Source organism: Schistocerca serialis, chromosome 6, assembly GCF_023864345.2.
Source record: "Schistocerca serialis cubense isolate TAMUIC-IGC-003099 chromosome 6, iqSchSeri2.2, whole genome shotgun sequence".
Classification (NCBI taxonomy): Eukaryota; Metazoa; Arthropoda; class Insecta; order Orthoptera; family Acrididae; genus Schistocerca; species Schistocerca serialis.
In genome coordinates, this window is record NC_064643.1 from 290,680,771 (window position 1) to 290,701,335 (window position 20,565).

Below are 20,565 nucleotides of genomic sequence, written 5' to 3' on the forward strand. Positions count from 1 at the left end.
GTGTCTTCAGAAAGCAAAGAATCAGATTCAGAAACTAATTATAATGCACAACAATACTACACGATCTATAGTAACATATGGAGGATGACAAAGAAAGATTTAAAAGAGAATGTTTTACTATACTTATACTCATAGTAAAACAAGGTGTGATCATTTGAGTTAAATAACCATTTGTCTCAGTAACAATCTCATTACCTGCTTTCCCAATAATTTTTTTGTGTGTGTAGACAAAATGCAATTATTGGTTGCTAAATCTAGTAATTATGGCAGATACAGAAGCGTTTCAAATCAAAACTCACCCTAGATATGAGTGAGGGCAAATTGTAGTGATGGAAGGGAACCTCCTGTTTTGAAAGATGTGCATATTACCCAAGAAACTACCTCTCATCATGTCCTGAAACGAGGAATGTCCTACCCCACTATTCCTCCCACAGTGGTATTCTGCGCCCACCAAACCTACACAAGATCCTCATCCATCTCTGCTCCAGCCCTACTCCCAACCTCTTGCTTCATGGCTCAAATCACAGTAATAGGCCTAGATGCAATACCTGTCTCATTTATAATATATCATATATCCTCCCACCACCAACTACTATAGTCCAGTCACAAGCATCACCTATCCCATCAAATGCAGGACTACATGAGAAAGCAGTCATGTGATCTACAAACTAAGCTGCAACCACTGTGCTACACTCTAGGTGGGCATGACAGCCAACAAGCTGTCCATCTGCTTGAATGGTTACTGACAAAATGTGGACAAGAAACAGCTGGACCACCCAGTTGTTGAGCACGCTGCCCAATGTAATGTTCTTCACTTCATGACTTTTTCACAGCCTGTGCCATCTGGATTCTTCCTATCACAACCAGCTTTTCTGAATTGCACAGGTGAGAACCCTCCCTGCAATATAACCTATGTTGTGAGCATGTATACAGGATGGTCCAAACAGCACCCACCATGCTTTAGAGCCTCACCTTAATATGAAAAGTAATGCACGGAAAATGGCCCAATACATCATTTTCATATACATAAGAAGGGAGTATAATAAATCATATTTTATGTGAGTGTTATAAAAATAAACCATACATAGCTTATATGTCAAACTGAAGCCCATATAGAAGTCATACCTGGATATATAGTTTGGTAAGTCTCTTGGTGGTATGGGAGTCATCATTGCAGTCATTGGCTCTGTAGTGCTAAGCCAATAACTGTAGTCGCTCCTACTGGCATAGTCACAGACATTATTCAGATTGCAAAACACAAATGGCATGGTGGAGAACTTTACAAGGCAACTTCCAGGAGCACCTGAAATTATTTTAGAGCACAGATTGGTCATGTATGTGTAAGAAAATGACACCATCAACCATTATCCTCATTTACTACATCATAATAGTAAATCAATAATTATGTGTTAAGATATCTTATGATAATAATCACCAAGTGAGCATCAGGTCACGTAGTGGAAATATCAAATGCATGGCAATTTATTCATCTGAAGTTTCTCATTGTGATATGTGTCGATATATCTTGACAAGGAAGAGGCCTTTTCAGTTGAGTAAAAATAATGTTTACAAGGTTATTTAGCTGCATCATATAAACTTGCACATCACATGCGATGAGTGTAAGACATGGCAATGCGATTTTTTCATCAGCGGTAAATGAATCAAAATCCCTATGATGATACATCCAATTTGTCAACCGTAGTACATAATCATGTTGCAACACAGGAGCTGCACAGGAATTTCAGTCATATTTTAGCAATTGTCTATGGCACTAATAATCTCAACAACTTTTATTTGTGCTGCTATGCATATATGTAGTAAAAGTCAAAGAAGGAAATAGAAATTCTTCATTAAGTCTCTTGAGGAAATGCCACAAGGAGTTAGAGCTGTGTGAAATAACATTTCATTATACAGAACAAGTATGCGAATAATAGACAGTCAGCCACATGATTCAATCACTGATTTGCAAAGTACTGGTTAAAAATATGTTAAATAATCCCGAACAGCCATTCTGACTGAGTTACAGATATAAATTCACATTCATAATTGATATGTTAATAGTATTACACATTAAAGTCTCCTAATGCAAGAAGTTGGAGCCAAGTGCATCCAGTGAAACTAAAAAATTATTGTATTACGCATACATGATATACTGTGGACACTGTAAATGGAAAAAAGTGTACAGTCACTTTGACAAGTATTTAGCTAAGACATATTAAATAAAAGTCAAATGTCAGTCAACAAAATAGTGATGTACAGACTCAGGTTGAAAGTAGTCCTTCGACTACACTATCTCCAAATCTTAAGAAATTGTTATTAAATATTTGAGATGCAAGGGGAGTGGGCTTATGTTGCACTGTTCCATATCATATACTAGATTAAATATTGTATTCTGAGATTCAGTGCTTGGCCTGCTTGTGTTCATAGGCTATACGCCAATGCATACATTCCCTAATGGTCTTTCTCATTAATAACAATTTAGGATAAACTGTGGAACTCACAAACACAATACTGTAAGTAAAAATAATTTCCATATACTCTATGCATCCCTATCAACAGTTCAAACAAGTTTTTATATTTTGGTCTAAAAAGTCTGTAACAGTTTACTGGCAGACAGCAAGGTGGAAACTGAAAATTCACGTATTCAAAAACAAAGCAAAAGAACATGCCCTCAGCCAATCCTTCTATAAATAATCAGAATTTCTGGGCCCAGGGCTGTAAATTTTGCACAATTCTTAATGTTTATATTAAACAGATTTTCCACATTTAGTACATAGGCAGCTGATAGTGGTCTGAGCAAAGTTATATACGAGGGCCGTTCAGAAAGTAACCTCCGGTTGATTTAAAAAAATACACCAAGTTAAATAAAAATATTTTAATATATACATCTTACAACTACATCTTTGCACTATTTTTCTACATAGTCTCCATAGCGATTGAGGCACTTATCGTATCTCTTCACAAGCTTTGAAATTCCTTCTGCATAAAAATCACCCGCTTGTGCCTGGAGCCAGCCTGTGACCGCATCTTTGAGCTCTTCGTCGTCATCAAACCGCTGTGACCCGAGCCATTTCTTCAAATGCATGAAGAGGTGATAACCACTTGGCGCCAGGTCTGGGCTGTAAGGTGGATGGTTGATAACGTCCCACTTGAAGGACTCAAGAAGGGCCGTTGTTCTGCGAGCAGAGTGAGGACGGGCGTTATCGTGCAAAAAAACGATACCGGAAGTCAGCATACCACGGCGTTTGTTCTGTATAGCCCGTCGTAACTTTTTTATTGTTTCACAGTACACGTCTTGATTAATGGTCGTACCACGTTCCATGAATTCAACCAACAACACCCCTTTGGCATCCCAAAACACCGTTGCCATCAGTTTTCTGGCAGAAAAATCTTGCGAGGCTTTTCTTGGTTTGGTAGGCGAATTTGAATGTGCCCACATCTTTGATTGTTCTTTTGTCTCAGGGTTCACGTACTTAATCCAGGTTTCGTCACCGGTCACGATTCTGTTTAACAATGGTTCTCCTTCGTCCTCATAACGTGACAGAAAGTCTAATGCAGAGGCCATTCTTTGAGTTTTGTGGTGGTCGGTAAGAATTTTGGGCACCCATCGTGCACAGAACTTACGGTAACCAAATCTTGATGTCACTATCTCGTACAAGAGAGTCTTAGAAATCTGTGGAAAACCAGTAGACAACTCCGACATTGAGAAACGTCGATTTTCACGAACTTTTGCATCAACTGTCTGAACGAGTTCGTCAGTCACCAATGACGGTCTGCCACTCTTCTCTTCATCATGAACGTTTTCTCGTCCACTTTTAAATAAACGTACCCATTCACGGACAACTCCTTCACTCATAACTCTTGGTCCGTACAAGGCACAAAGCTCACGATGAATAGCTGCTGCAGAATATCCTTTGGCTGTAAAAAAACCTTATGACAGCACGCACTTCACATTTGGCGGGGTTTTCTATTGCAGCACACATTTCAAACTGCCACAAAAACTAAACTAGCGCAGGTACGACGTTCACTCGACCACGGCTTGATGCCGACTGACCTGTTGAGTGCGTGAACGCACAGATGGCGTCGCTACTCCCCCCACAACCCGCACTGTGACCAATCGGAGGTTACTTTCTGAACCGCCCTCGTAAATGCCTTGTTTGAAGTGTTAGATAAAGACAACACCTGAGTAGTAGAAGAAGAAGAACAGTGATTCCCCACTTCCCTACCCCCTCCCCCCTCCTTTCCACCCATTTCTCTTCAAAGCAGCTGGTTTTTCTCTTAATATATGTAACATAAATATTTTTGAGGTGGTTTCCAAAAGTTACTAAAATTTGAATTTTGTACACAAATGGTTACAAGCACTCTGGAATACTGGTAAGGTTCTCCTCACACATGCTTCTTGAATCCATGTCCCAAATGACTGTAAGCTGAGTGGTTGGGCTAGTTGTTGGTGAGAATATTTTCATTGTCATGTTTCCATGGAGGTAGTAGTTTGTGATGGATGATCTGAAATAGCTGTGGGCTTGTATAAAGTTTTGTTTTAAACTCGGGAAAACCACTTCATAAATATACCAAAAGCTGAAGCAGGCTTTAAGTTAGATATGGACATACAACCAGAAAATGTATTTCAAAAACAGGCAAACATCAACTGATAATTGCAACTGTTGGCAGTGGCCAACTAGGACCACACTAGATGATGTTCAGAAACTGAGTAATCTGCTTCTGCAAGATTTTAGATAGGCCAACCAAGATCTCTGCAATACCTTGGAAGTATGTTATGTTACATTTGAGTGTATTCTGTCAGAAGAATTGAACACAAATAGGACTGTGGCCACATTGTTCCCACAAGTGCTTCAAGACAAGCAGAAGCAACATTATGTACAAGACTGTGTGAAACTTAAACAACTGGTTTTCGCAAAGATTTATCTCTTGTGGTCACCTGGTCGATAAAGAGTATTATCATGATGCTCTAAAACATTTGAGGGAAAACATGAGGACAAAATGTCCCCAGAAACGGCTTACATAACAACAAAGTGTCCATAGAAGTGGTGTACAAGTGACTGGATTCTCCAACATGACAACACATGACTGCATACACCCTACATTAATCTGGAATAATGGACTAAAAAGAAGGTGACAATTGTTGCCCACCCACCCTTCTCACCAGACTTAACTTCATGTGACTTCCTCTTAGTCAAGATGAAAATCAAGTTGAAGGATGAGGAGATACAACCAGAATCCCAGAGGTTACTAAATACCTTGAGAAAGCTGGCTTCCAGGATGCATTTCCACAGTGGCAGAAATGTCCATATCAATGTATTCACCCTGAGGATACTACTTTGAAGGGGATGGTGCAGAATAAAATATAAGAAAAACATGATCATTTTAATTAATTTATTTCGAGAACTTTTGGATACCACCTCATAAAAGTAATTTAATCGTAATTCCCATAATTTATTGCTTGACTCGCTGCATACCATGGAAGATTCTCCTTCATTTAGGGAACATGATGTGTGAATGTATCAATGAACTTCAGTGTCTGGCCTCCCCTGTCACGTGAGTCTCAGCATGCACCTTGCTGTCAGTCTGCTATTGACATCAGCAGCACTTTTCAGTTGCTGATGGAGTGACAGTTATTCTTAATGTTTTGCTTTCTCTGTTAATGCATGTTGTTTGTTGTTGTGGTCTTCAGTCCTGAGACTAGTTTGATGCAGCTCTCCATGCTACTCTATCCTGTGCGAGCTTCATCATCTCCCAGTACCTACTGCAACCTACATCCTTCTGAATCTGCTTAGGTGATTAAATCAAATATCATGCCAGAGTAAATTGGTACGTTACTGCTCTAATGAATAGCACATACAATTTCACTTCAAAAAATATAGTACTGGTGTCAAAAAAATAAATGGATGTTTTCCACTGGCACTGGGCATTGTATGAAACACGTATTGAGTAGTATTTGTTTTTGCTGACTCTGTCAACACAATGAAAAAAACAAAATTGTAAATCTCTGCTGAAGCATCACAGAAAACGCACTTACTGACTCTTACAGTGGGTCCTTAAGGACTGACTTCACCGCAAGATTCTTCATTCTCAAAGGATTCTAAAATCATTGTGCAGACATCAAATTCCTAAAGCAGTATGGCACGATTTCAAAAATTTGAAAAAGCTGCCTTTGGAGATTAGAAGCTCTCCAAACACTGCCAAGTATAAAACATTTCCATCTTATAAACAGGGTGCTTGCAGCTGAATGTGTAGTGTAAAAGTCTTTTAACTGCACAGTCACAAGTTCAGTTCTCAGTAGGCACAAGCTTTTTTTTTTTTACATTGATACTGAATGATTATTATTTTTTATAAGAATAACTACTTTTGATTTTTAATTATGAATTGCATAACGTAAGTCAAAATTTGATAGAGACTTGAAAAATCCTTTGTTAAATGTAAACATTACACACACTGATGAGCCAAAATGTTATGACCATATGCTTAACAGCTTGTTTGTCCATCTTTGTAACAAAATAAATCACTGATTCAGCATATCAGGGATCTGAAGGTTTGTTAGTAGGTTTGTGGAGGTATGTGGCATTAGATGTCTACACACAGGTCATGTAATTCTTGTAAATAATGGACTGCTGATTTGTGTGTGCAGTGATGGCACCCGATAGTGACCCAGATGGGTTCCGTAGAATATAAGTCAGGCAAATTTGGTCACCAAGACAACATGAGTTCACTATAATGCTCCTCAAGTGACTGTAGCAGAGTTTTGGCTCTGAGACATGGGCAACCATACAGCTGAAATACGACACTGCCATCTGGGAAGACATCAAGCATGAAAGGATGCAGGTGGTTTGCAGCTGTGAAAGTGTCTTTGATTACTACCACAGATCCCATGCAAGCTCAGGAGACTGTCTCCCATAGAGTAATACTGCTCCAACCAGCCTGCGTCTATGGCACACTGTATGTTTCAAGCTGCCATTCACCTCAATGATAACATTTGTGGAGACAAATTGGCCAGAGTCGCCGAGCGGTTCTAGGCGCATCAGTCTGGAATCGCACGACCGCTATGGTCCCAGGTTCGAATCCTGCCTCGGGTGTAGATGTGTGTGATGTCCTTAGGTTGGTTAGGTTTAACTAGTTCTAAGTTCTAGGGGACTGATGACCTCAGATGTTAAGTCCCATAGTGCTCAGAACTATTTGAACCATTTTTTTGTGTAGACAACCATTGACCTAGAAAAAATGTGATTCACCTGAAGGGCTGACATGTTTCCATTGACCAACAGCTGAATCCCAACGGTCCTGTGTGCACTGCAATTGTAATTGACAATGTCGTTGGGTCAACGTGTGAAATGGAGGGGTGTCTGCTGTGAAGCTCCATGTTCAACAACGTACAATGAACAGTGTGCTCCGAAACAGTTGTGCGTGCACCAGCATTGTGATCATTTGGCAGAGATGCTATGGGTTACCATCTATCCTACTAAACAGAGGAGACAAGCCCATTGCGAAGAATCACGAAAGTCCAAAAATTTAGCACTTAGGGGTAGTTTCACTGTCCTTTTACCTCTTTCCATAGGTGTAGCATGTGAACATTTGACCAGTTTCCCTCTTTTTAAGATACTTGTTCACAGGCTCTGAATAATAATAATCTGCCCTTTGTCAATGTTTCTTATCTCAATGGATTTCCACATTCACAGTACATATCTTTGCCAGGGTGATCCCCCGTTCGAATATGCTCTGCTACATACTTTTGTTACCATGTCATGATGCGGCATCCAATGTTTTGTTGGGCAGTTGTCATGATGTTTTGGTTTATCAGTGTACATCAATAATACTGTTCAGTCTCTAGAAATCAAAAAGTATTTTATTTTCTATGTGATGTTTCGTATTCTGCTATCAAATTATGATTTACTGTAAATAATGTGTTATTTTTATCAAAAAATTATTATTCCATATTTCTTAATTGAAGCTTGAATTTGGTAAGGAATAAAGAATTCAAACAAAAGTAACAAAACAAGAGGTTGCTGCTCCTAAAGATAATCAAACCAGAAACTTCACAGTTAAAAGACTTGTACGCTATGCACTGAGCTACCAGTAACTCTGTTAATAAACTCAGAAAGCTTTATACTTAACAGATTTTGGAAATCTTTCAGCCTTCAAGCAATCTTTTTTTAACTGACTGTCAAATCCTATAAGAATCAAGACAATTGAAGGGGGCCATTCTGTAACATCTGCTTGTTAGTAGAGGCACCTGGGATATGCTCTCATAAAAAATAGTTACTCTGACTTATACACTTATACCACAATGTTTAGCTGATATGTACTTTCTTTTTACTTACCCAAATCTTGTCCATGTGCCTTTGCATTACCAAGGAAATGTAGAAGCGAGTATCCACTCCACATCCTAACAGTGCCACGAGGACATGCTGGTGTTTGAACAGATTGTGAATGTCGTGTGAAGAAGAAACCACGACTTTTTGGCTCAGGTCCTGGAGGTGCTGGATCTCCAACCATTCCTCTGAATCCTATGAAATAAACAATTAGATTAATGTTAGGGGCACTCAAAGATGAGGTTATCAGCAGATAAGCAATTGTATAAGTAAACCCTTATGTGAGAAAATTATTTAACACAAATATGTATTTTTTTAATAAAAAAATGAATGGTTATCCATTGTTTCTCCAGGAACACAGTTACAAATTTGCTTTTCAGTAGGTTGTATTCACTTTCAATTTTCACAGCAATACAAAAGCTATGATTAAACAATTACATGGTGAACAGTAATTCTTAGAACCTTTTGTGTGCATGAAATTTTGTAATATTGCTTTCGAAGTATTTAGTTCTACAGTAAAGAAATTTATTGTGTTCAACTCATTCATTAACTTGCACATTAATTATAATTTTAGGCCTTACTGAGAAGCAAATTTTCCCCTTTTCTGCTTATATGGTCATCATACACACAAGCTGTCTGATCTACATTTTACCAGTTTTACCTTTAGTGGTTGTTTTTGTTAATTTAGAACAAAAACGGTTTTGGTTGCAAAATTATTTAATATCAATGACATATTTCACCCTTTTACGGAATCATCAGATTATGTAAAAGTAGCTAGATATGTAACCCGTCCATCACAAAGCCATATAAAATGTAAACTGTACACAACAGTAACTGGCTGGTTTACTGTTACATCCATTTTCCATTTTATATGGCTTTATGATGGACAGGTTACATACCCAACTACTTTAACACAATCTGATATGCACCAAAATGGTGAAGTGTCTCAGTGATATTTAATAATTTTGTTCACAATAAAGGATGGCAGCCAAAAACAGTTGCAGGATATTGTGAAGAATTTTAACAGTTGCTGCTGCAGCCATGTTTAAAATCTTGTAATAATTTTGTAACTAAGATTGTTTTTATCCTGAAATAATTCAAAACTGGTTGCTGTAGCACCTTGCCACAGTGGAATGGAATAGTTTTTGTTAATGATTACTCAGTGAATGATACTTTTGATATGCCATTTTTAAACACTAAATTCAGCATTCGTGGTGTGAATTAAAGTGATTCTTTTGGGGAACATCCCGACATTAAAGAATAGGGTCATCAAAGTGAGAAAAGACACCACTTGTTTCATGTAAGACAGCTTTTGGAGGATGCCAATAAGTTTATTTTTTAGCCTAAACTGTGAACTGTGTGATGCCAATTCAAACTTGAAAAACAACAACATATCCTGGAACTATTTACAATTTTTTTTTTCTTCTGTAAAGCTTCAGTTCCTACAACAGAGTCGAAAGATGCAATCCTTAGCTTTCCTGGCTTTTGTCATGTGGATTAACTCCTTTTTTCCTACACAGTACATCACAATGGTAGACGAGTTATCCTTATGGAATCATACACTAGTGTATATTGAACTATCTTGATTTTGTCAAGCATAACAACACAGTGAGGTTATGGACAAATAATAGATTTTATTTATGCCCAATGTTTCCATTTTCATTAAAAACATTCACAGCATTTTCTAGCCTGCCAGAAAGAATCTCCTTTATGGGGAAAGGAAGCTAGGAAAAAGTCCCAAAACATATGTCTGGGAACAAATACTTCTTGGATACAGATCGGTCCTCTTGTATTAAGAACAGCTAGTACTCAGTAATATAGGATGTCTTCCTGTTGACATTCATTGCTCAATTACCTCCTACGTCAGCCATCCTGTACATATTGTTTTGAAACTGTGCTGGCATCAAAGCAAGATTAGTATTGCATGGATTATGAACAATGCAAACAGTGAAACAGAGGCCTATTAGTCCTCGTGAGAAATGGTAGACATGTAATTCTGCCAATAGAGTTAATCGACAGACAGGTAATAAATATTTGTAGTTGTGTAGGTAATGCAGTATAAATGCTTGTAATGGTGTATATTAAGTGTAGATAGTGTGATTGAGCATGTAATAAAATATATGAAACACATGTTAAAACTTAGAGTGTGCAGTTAATGTTTGTAATTATGTATAGACCTAAACATATCAGTATTATGTATAAGACATAAAGCCTGTTCTGTTATGTATACCATCAACATCCTCAAAAAATCTGAAAAAATTTCCAACAGGTTTTTCCAGCAACTTGCAGACAGCAGGTCATTTTCAATATGGAAAAATTTGTTAACATCGAGTATAGAGTTAAGTATCAGGAAGTCATTTCTGAAGGTATTTGTATGGAGTGTAGCCATGTATGGAAGTGAAACATGGACGGTAAATAGTTTGGACAAGAAGAGAATAGAAGCTTTCGAAATGTGGTGCTACAGAAGAATGCTGAAGATTAGATGGGTAGATCACATAACTAATGAAGAAGTATTGAATAGGATTGGGGAGAAGAGAAGTTTGTGGCACAACTTGACTAGAAGAAGGGATCGGTTGGTAGGACATGTTCTGAGGCATCAAGGGATCACCAATTTAGTATTGGAGGCCAGCGTGGAGGGTAAAAATCGTAGGGGGAGACCAAGAGATGAATACACTAAGGAGATTCAGAAGGACGTAGGTTGCAGTAGGTACTGGGAGATGAAGAAGCTTGCACAGGATAGAGTAGCATGGAGAGCTGTATTCAAACCAGTCTCAGGACTGAAGACCACAACAACAACAACAACAATGGGGACACAGTAGACATCACATAGCCTGCTCACCAAATATGGAGGTGTGACTGTTAATCCATAACACTTACCTGCTGTGCAAATTCTCAGGTCACAAGACCATCACATTAGGTTACAATTCTGCCAAGTGATTCAAAGAAGAATCATATAAGATATGCAATTTACAGCTTTCATTTTATTTGTGGATGAGGCATGGTTCACAAAGATTGTGATAATGTAGTTTCATGCAAATCCTCAAGCAGATATCAGGTTCACCTTAGCATCAATATGTGAGGAGGAACTGTAGGTGAAGGACTCAGTTCACTTTACTGGAAAAATTAACAGGTGTTGTTTATCGTCAAACTACTTATAAAAACTTACAATATTGGTGTTCATTACCCTCCCACAAAGACACCAGATGTGATTTACACAAAAAGGGACACTACCCAACTATCTGAACTTTGTATGACAGTGCCTAACAAAAACTTTTTATGAGTGATGGGTTGGTTGAGGAGGCTTAGCAACATGGCCTTCCCACATGACAGACTGCAATCCCTTAGATTTCTCCCTTTGAGGACAGTTAAATGCACTTGCAGATTCCACATCTGTCAGCAGTACATTACAGGAGTGTGATCCATGCACCTGACCAAATCCAAGGCCAACCATGTCTATTCACACAGCTTTGTGATTCTTTGAGGAGGAGGACTGAAAGAGCTACATTGAGCACCTTCTGTAGTGTGAGCTGATAGACAGCTACCATACATCAGAATGGCCCAAATCTCAATAAGTGTTCATTACCAGGCATATGTTTATAAGATTTATTTTGTAATTTTGGACAGTACTATCTCCTGTAAGTATATGGGGCATTTTTAAATACCTTGTATAAGTACTTGCAAAAAAATGAGAGGGAGAACTTGTTCCATACCACTAGTTGGACACCTCAAACAGAATGTTCTATCTGTTGGCTCCAAAAAATGTCCCTACCATAGCTGGCTCCATACAGATAAGATACTTAATTTCTTAACATGAAGTTTAGACTACAGAACAGTGGTTTTACATTTCATATAACCAAATCTATTCGTAAAATAGACGTTGCAGTAAAGACACTCCAATCAAAACTGATCTAATTTTTGAACAAATAGCTTTACTGACACCAGCTGACACACCTGTACCTTTAACAGGACAACAAATGATGATAGAAAGTGTCCTCTTCCTATCAACTGCACTGTGACTGTGGATGTGTGTTAGTAAGCACAGAAGATGAGGCTCAAACTGTTGCATGCTTAACAAAATTCATTTCTGACACAGTGTCTCACTTTTCAGTTTTCATGTGCCCACTACCATTAGTCAAGTGAAATGAAGCATCTCTCCCCAAGTAATGCTGACTTTACAGAAAACTGGGTCACTGTAAGTAAATGATGGTACATCTTGACTTACATAATTCAATGAACTTCAGCATATTTCTTATTATCTGTCCTAAGAAAATGGGGAAAGCCTATCTCCTGGAGATACAGTTATAAGCCTTTACTTTCGTGAATCATTTCCATGATTATACAATGCATAAGTGTTCCAAATTAATTTTTCTAAGTTCTTGAACTCTCTTCACTGTCACCGTCATTTTATTCTTACCCATTCTATAGGAGCCATCTCATCATTCTTTTCAAAACAGACTTTGAAGTAGAGAAAAAAGTAGGGGCCATGTTCTCCATTCTAAGCAAAGATTAATGCTGATCATATACACCAAATTGTTCATTTCTTCAGACAATTCTAATTTCTTCTCTTACTCTGTTTCTATAGCACTGATGATGCAAGGTATATATACGGTATGCAAAAAAAGAAATAACAAATTGATGCATCATACTTCCCTCCCCTTGGTGGTTGTGGGGGATGACCTTACGTCCATTTTTCTGGAACTACCAAGATTAACTCAATTTTTGCATGCATACTAAACCTAAATCAGATATATATCAGATGTCAGTTACATTTTTATAGCTTCAAAATAAACAAGAATAACTAAAAACCAAAGACTGACTCAACAATAAAGCTGTAAACAAACAATATAATCCACAGAATTCTTAAATATGCATCAAAATCCTCTTCTGTATCTGATTCAGGCAGTGTGTCATGCACAGACTCTCAGTTAGTTGGTTCATTAATGTGGGGGAGGTACCAAACAGCGAGGTCATTGGTCCCATCGGATTAGGGAAATATGGGGAAGGAAATTGGGTGTGCCTTTTCAAAAGAACTATCCCAGCATTTGCCCAAAGTGATTTAGGGAAATCACGGAAAACCTAAATCAGGATGACAGAATGTTGGTTTGAACCATCGTCCTCCCGATTGCAAGTCCAGTGTGCTAACCATTGCGCCACTTGGAACAGACACATCTGCTGAAGGTCATCCCTTTCTTTTTAAGCTTACGTCACAAAAGGCCCCTCCAAATTCTGTCTTACAAAACAGTGAACAAAGTTTGTATTTTTCTTAGTGAAATAGGTAAACATTCTTCACTGGAATTTTGGGGATGTCTTTCTGATCACATCTGAAATTTAGGAAACTGTTTTACAGCATAGTGCAGATGATGAAAGGATGAGGATACTTCTTGCAACTTCAAATGATTGGGACCCATGCTTCAGGGCGATACACTGGCAAATACTTACTTTTCTTCTCTATTATGAAATGAATAGTCACACACCATTAGTGTATGACTTGTTTCAACAAACTTGTGACTAGCTAATTTTTAAGTTTGAATGGTTCCTGCACGGAGTGATACACATAGACATGCTGTTAATGAAAGAACAAGCTTGTGGAGTAGACTCTCATATATGTGAGTGGGTCAAAGACAAAGTATGTTATCATGGACAGCTAGTGTTCATCAGAGATAAGGGTATCATCAGGAGTACTGGAAGGAAGTGTGATACAACCACTTTTGTTCTCTATATACTTAAACAATCTGATGGAGAGGGTGAGCAACACTATGTGACTATTTGCTGATTACATTGTAGTGTGCAGGAAAGTGTGTTGCTGATTGACTCTAGGAGGATACAGGATGACATAGACAAGTTTTCTATTTGGTATGCTGAATGGCAGCTTGCTCTAAATGTGGAAAAATGTAGGTTAATGCAGATTAGTACCAAAAACAATCCTGTAATATTCAAATACAGTGTTAATAGTGTGCTGCTTGATATGTTGTTGTTGTGGTCTTCAGTCCTGAGACTGGTTTGATGCAGCTCTCCATGCTACTCTACCCTGTGCAAGCTTCTTCATCTCCCAGTACCTACTGCAACCTACGTCCTTCTGAATCTGCTTAGTGTATTCATCTCTCGGTCTCCCTCTACGATTTTTACCCTCCACGCTGCCCTCCAATGCTAAATTTGTGATCCCTTGATGCCTCAGAACATGTCCTACCAACCGGTCTCTTCTTCTTGTCAAGTTGTGCCACAAACTCCTCTTCTCCCCAACTCTATTCATTACCTCCTCATTAGTTATGTGATCTACCCATCTAATCTTCAGCATTCTTCTGTAGCACCACATTTCAAAAGCTTCTATTCTCTTCTTGTCCAAACTATTTATCATCCATGTTTCACTTCCATGCATGGCTACACTCCATACAAATATTTTCAGAAACGACTTCCTGACACTTAAATCTACACTCGATGTTAACAAATTTCTCACCTGTCTCATACATCTTGCTCTCTAGATGGTAGAGTTTTGTCAGGACTGGCTCTTCCAAGGCCGTCAGTAGTTCTAATGGAATATTGTCTACTCCCGGGGCCTTGTTTCGACTCAGGTCTTTCAGTGCTTTGTCAAACTCTTCACGCAGTATCGTATCTCCCATTTCATCTTCCTCTACATCCCCTTCCATTTCCATAATATTGTCCTCAAGTACATCGCCCTTGTATAAACCCTCTATATACTCCTTCCACCTTTCTGCTTTCCCTTCTTTGCTTATAACTGGTTTTCCATCTGAGCTCTTGATATTCATACAAGAGGCTCTCTTTCCTCCAAAGGTCTCTTTAATTTTCCTGTAGGCAATGTCTATCTTACCCCTAGTGAGATAAGCCTCTACATCATTACATTTGCCCTCTAGCCATCCCTGCTTAGCCATTTTGCACTTCCTGTCGATCTCATTTTTGAGACATTTGTATTACTTTTTGCCTGATTCATTTACTGCAATTTTATATTTTCTCCTTTCAACAACTAAATTCAATATTTCTTCTGTTACCCAAGGATTTCTACTAGCCCTCGTCTTTTTACCTACTTGATCCTCTGCTGCCTTCACCACTTCATCCCTCAGAGCTACCCATTCTTCTTCTACTGTATTTCTTTCCCCCATTCCTGTCAATTGTTCCCTTATGCTCTCCCTGAAACTCTGTACATCCTCTGGTTTAGTCAGCTTATCCAGGTCCCATCCCCTTAAATTCCCACCTTTTTGCAGTCTCTTCAGTTTTAGTCTACAGTTCATAACCAATAGATTGTGGTCAGAGTCCACATCTGCCCCTGGAAATGTCTTACAATTTAAAACCTGGTTCCTAAATCTCTGTCTTACCATTATATAATCTATCTGATACCTTCTATTATCTCCAGGATTCTTCCATGTATACAACCTTCTTTTATGATTCTTGAACCAAGTGTTAGCTATGATTAAGTTATGCTCTGTGCAAAATTCTACCAGACGGCTTCCTCTTTCATTTCTTACCCCCAATCCGTATTCATCTACTACGTTTCCTTCTCTCCCTTTTCCTACTCTCGAATTCCAGTCATCCATGACTATTAAATTTTTGTCTCCCTTCACTACCTGAATAATTTCTTTTATCTCATCATACATTTCATCAATTTCTTCATCATCTGCAGAGCTAGTTGGCATATATACTTGTACTACTGTAGTAGGCATGGGCTTCGTGTCTATCTTGGCCACAATAATGCGTTCACTATGCTGTTTGTAGTAGCTTACCCGCACTACTATTTTTTTATTCATTATTAAACCTACTCCTGCATTACCCCTATTTGATTTTGTATTTATAACGCTGTATTCACCTGACCAAAAATATTGTTCCTCCTGCCACCAAACTTCACTAATCCCACTATATCTAACTTTAACCTATCCATTTCCCTTTTTAAATTTTCTAACCTACCTGTCTGATTAAGGGATCTGACATTCCACGCTCCGATCCGTAGAACACCGGTTTTCTTTCTCCTGATAATGATGTCCTCTTGAGTAGTCCCCGCCCAGAGATCCGAATGGGGGACTATTTTACCTCTGGAATATTTTACCCAAGAGGATGCCATCATCAGTTAACCATACAGTAAAGCTGCATGCCCTCGGGAAAAATTACGACTGTAGTTTCCCCTTGCTTTCAGCCATTCGCACTACCAGCACAGCAAGGCTGTTTTGGTTAGTATTACAAGGCCAAATCAGTCAATCATCCAGACTGTTGCCTCTGCAACTACTGAAAAGGTTGCTGCCCCTCTTCAGGAACCACATGTTTGTCTGGCCTCTCAACAGATACCCCTCCATTGTGGTTGCACCTACGGTAAGGCCATCTGTATCGCCTCCCCCCACCAACAGCAAGGTCCATGATTCATGGGGGGGGGGGGCGGGGGGGGGGTGGAGGAGGGGGGCTGCTTGATATAGTCATCTCATATAAAATGAGATATAAGTGAGCTGCTTGATATAGTCATCTCATATAAACATTTAAGCATAATGTTGTAAAACTATATAAAATGTAATGAGCATGTAAAAGGAAGAAAATGTTATTTTGATGAAACAGTACTGAGAAAGTTCAGAGAACCAGCATTTGCAACTGATGGTAGAAAGATTAAACTGCCACCAACATACAAGAGAAATCGTGACTTGAACAGAAGCATATGGACAGCCATTTTCCCCTTGCTCTGCAGAGGGATCCAGAAAAATGTAGACACTCTTTGATAGTCAATATTAATGGAACAAAATGAATACCATTACAATTCTTTCACAGGGGGAAGCTTATTTTATGTATTTAAAGAGACCACTGTTAGCAGCTAAACAACAGTGACGCCACTTAACTGTTGAGCAAACTACAACTATCAGTGTTGCCAGTGTGATAAATGCACAGAACATCTCAATGGCTTCTCATAGTCCATTCAATTTAGTTGGCTTCTGCTGATAAACTTCATTTTTCAGGGTCCCTCCTAGGCAGAAGTCAAGAGGAGTAAGGTCTGCAAACCACGGAGGGTACTCAGCAGCTCCGCTTCAACCTATCCATCACCCAGATAGATTTTCATCCAAGCAGGCTCTGACATCTCTGTGGTAGTCAAGCAGAGCACCATCTTGTTGTAGATAAAATCTTTCATTTTCAACCACATCTCTGATGGAAAGTCAAAATCCATGTTTGCAGCATATGAAGATATACCTCACCAATTATGGTACCTTCAAAGAAGAATGGGCCAATCAAACCAAATGATGACAGACTGCACCACACATTAACACCTGGTAGATTAACATGTTTGTCTATGTTAAGGTGAAGGTTTTCAGGAGCCCAGTATACACAGCTGTGATGGTTTACAGTACCGTTCATTCAGTTTGGGCTGCGCCCTGTCAGACCAGATAACCATCCTTGCGAAGCATGCCATTAAACCATTCACAGTACTCCATCCTTTGATATAGGTTGCCCTCATTTACACCATGCAGCAATTTTGGAATGTACATTTTTCTCTTTGCAGCCTTCAGAATTCGTCTTACATTTGACTGGCTTGCCCTGCTTTCACATACACCCTTCTTCACAGATGTTTGAGGTGACCTAGTACAACACTGCAACACAGCAGCGCTGGGAGCTGGACTTTTTGACATTTTTGGTCAGCCAGACCTTTCCTTATGCATATCCTGAACAGTACAATTGGCTTCAAATTTAGCCGGAATATGATAAATTGTTGTACGTGTTGGTGGGTGAGTTCTGTACACATTACACCATTGCCATTGTACCTCCATCATATTTTCATATGTCTGGTACCACTTCAGTACTGTCTTACATTGCTCAAATGACAATCTTACTTCATTCATTGCTGCACTGTCGTTTACTAGGAAAACGCAAGCCAAGATCTGTTGAGAAAACAAAGGGCTATGCTACCCCACAAAATTGCAATGATATATCATTCTGTTCCAAAGATATTACATATCAAAGAATGTCTACATTTTTTTCTGTATTTGGGAGGAGAACAGGCAAGAGAATGTCTAGTAGATGTAGATTTATATGTACACCCATCCCCACTTGTGTCACTTCTGGCAGCACTGTCTTGTAATCACAGATGTGTTGATTTCAATCGATTCTCTTTTACCATCTGTCTTACCTGACAAATGGCAAATGCCATCTCAAATTCTCAATTATATGCTGTTGTTTTTCTCAGGTATAATATTTGGGCACAAGTACCCATCATAACCTTCAACAGAGCTTGAAGATCAAAATTTATAGCCACAGCACTTAGGTCACTTTGTGCAAGCATTCTGACTTTAATGCACTTCTTTCAAGCCAGATCTCTTCTCTGCAAATATTTCATGATTTCTTGCTTCAAATGCTTTTCATTTCTGGCCAGTGAATTAAATATGATACATTTGTGACACAGATATTTCTTTGGTCTAAAGAATCCTAAACTGAACTTGTGGAATATTTGATAGTAGTTTGGAAGATATGCTGGCTTGCAATTCCACTCTTCACATTTGGTTTATAGTCATTATACATTAATGTAATATTCAAGCTTAAATAACAGTTCCTTCTTGACTACTTCTGCCTATAATAGTGTGACTTGGTGATAAGGTAACTCAAGATGTTCTGCCTACACAATCATCATCATTGTTTACTCATACTGTCCAGATTTATTGCTCATCACAAAAGAGCATCAAATAATGTGCAGTCTTATTCCTGGCTGCACTGTTGAAGGTGGGCATCTATACAATTGTACAATTTAACTTCCCAATATATATGGTATGCCATGGCCTAAGTTTCTTTTATGTAGAAGGTGGGCATCTAGACAATTGTATAATTCAACTTGAAAATAGTTCCTGCACTTCTTTTCTTCCTTCCATATTACTAATTGGGTACTGAGCTGAGGAAGCAGTTAAAAGTACACTTGGTCTAAAAGTCCAACACAATAACAGTGACCAGTATTCCTGATGCGGCAAAGGTATTTTTGTTCTCACATCCTGTTCCTATCTGACAGACATGAGAGTACCATTCTACTTGACTTCTGTTACCTGGTAATCCTTTTGGTCCAATGCGACCTGGTCTCCCTGGATTACCAGCCATCCCATTCAATCCTGGTAATCCAGGTGTTCCTGGAAGACCTGGTCTGCCAGCTTCGCCTGGAAGGCCCCTTGCACCATCAAATCCAGGAATGCCCATGGGTCCTCGCTGTCCTGGGAATCCTGTGAAGAAGAAATTCAGTGGCATTACATGTTTGGTGGCTGCAATTAAAAGGTAATCGAAGAGGTCAGTGTAAGAAAGTATTAACCCTCAGTTTAGTAAGGATTAGTACAATTGCACTATTTGTTGTTTTTCTGAATGTGCCACATATTCATAACAAGCTTTTTCACATGCACTGCCAGAAAGAGCTGTCTACCATATAGTTTGTTTTGCCTATCATATTTATGCTCCTGTCTTTAAATTTACCCAACATGTAGCAGACAGCAACTCGAAATATCTCTTATGGGTTAGCACTTGCTTCCACCAACCCCTTCAACTGATAATGTTCCTTAGTTCAATATTAGCAATTTGTTTTACAAAATTTTCTGATAATAACACAATATTGTAAAATTCTTTAGATTTGAGGTACATTGACAGTTGGGTGGTGGAGTTTTCTATTATTTTTATAAAAAAATTATAATATTTATTTATTTATTTATTTCATGTTCTGGTGATTCATGTTGTGAATATTCACAGGATATGGAAGTTGTCAGTTTTACACATTGGTTATGGTATTATGCATGTAATATTGTTTAATTACATATTAAAGTATCTGTAGCTTAAGTTCTATCGCAGAAAAAAATTTGTTAAATAAACATTGCAGAAAAAATATTTATTACAGAAAACATAAAAAAATAAATATGTTTACAATGATAAGTGTACAGGATCACAAATAAAGATCTGGGAATTGATCTGAGAGTTATAGGTACATGGGTACTATTCATTATGGTTCAGGAACTCCTCTACAGTGTAAAATGACCCTTGCAAAAGGAAGTGCCTTAATTTTTTTTAACAAGATCTCATCATCTACTAAACAATTTGTCAAGGGAGAGTATTAAAAATCTCACAGCCACTGAAGTGGACCCCCTTCTGTACCATACTCAGGTTTGCTTACTCTTAGTGGATATCATCTTTTCTTGTAGTATCATGACTATAATACAGTTTTCACCTCCAATTGCAAAAACATTCTGTTGGCACCCACCGACATAGGGGGAAATGATCATCACAATAAAATAAGAGAAATCAGGAC

General features: G+C 38.5%; 1 protein-coding gene across 1 annotated transcript in view; it reads right to left on the bottom strand.

Annotated features, from left to right (window-relative positions):
• The window catches only part of LOC126484272 (collagen alpha-5(IV) chain-like), a 609,631-nt gene that overhangs the window by 27,638 nt on the left and 561,428 nt on the right, over positions 1-20,565 (bottom strand). Inside the window, exons 30-32 of the mRNA XM_050107696.1 lie at positions 19,328-19,498; positions 8,331-8,516; positions 1,126-1,303 (exon numbers count right to left, since the gene is read on the bottom strand). Of these exons, the coding sequence (XP_049963653.1) occupies positions 1,126-1,303; positions 8,331-8,516; positions 19,328-19,498 (535 nt within the window). The remainder of the gene's footprint in view (positions 1-1,125; positions 1,304-8,330; positions 8,517-19,327; positions 19,499-20,565) is intronic.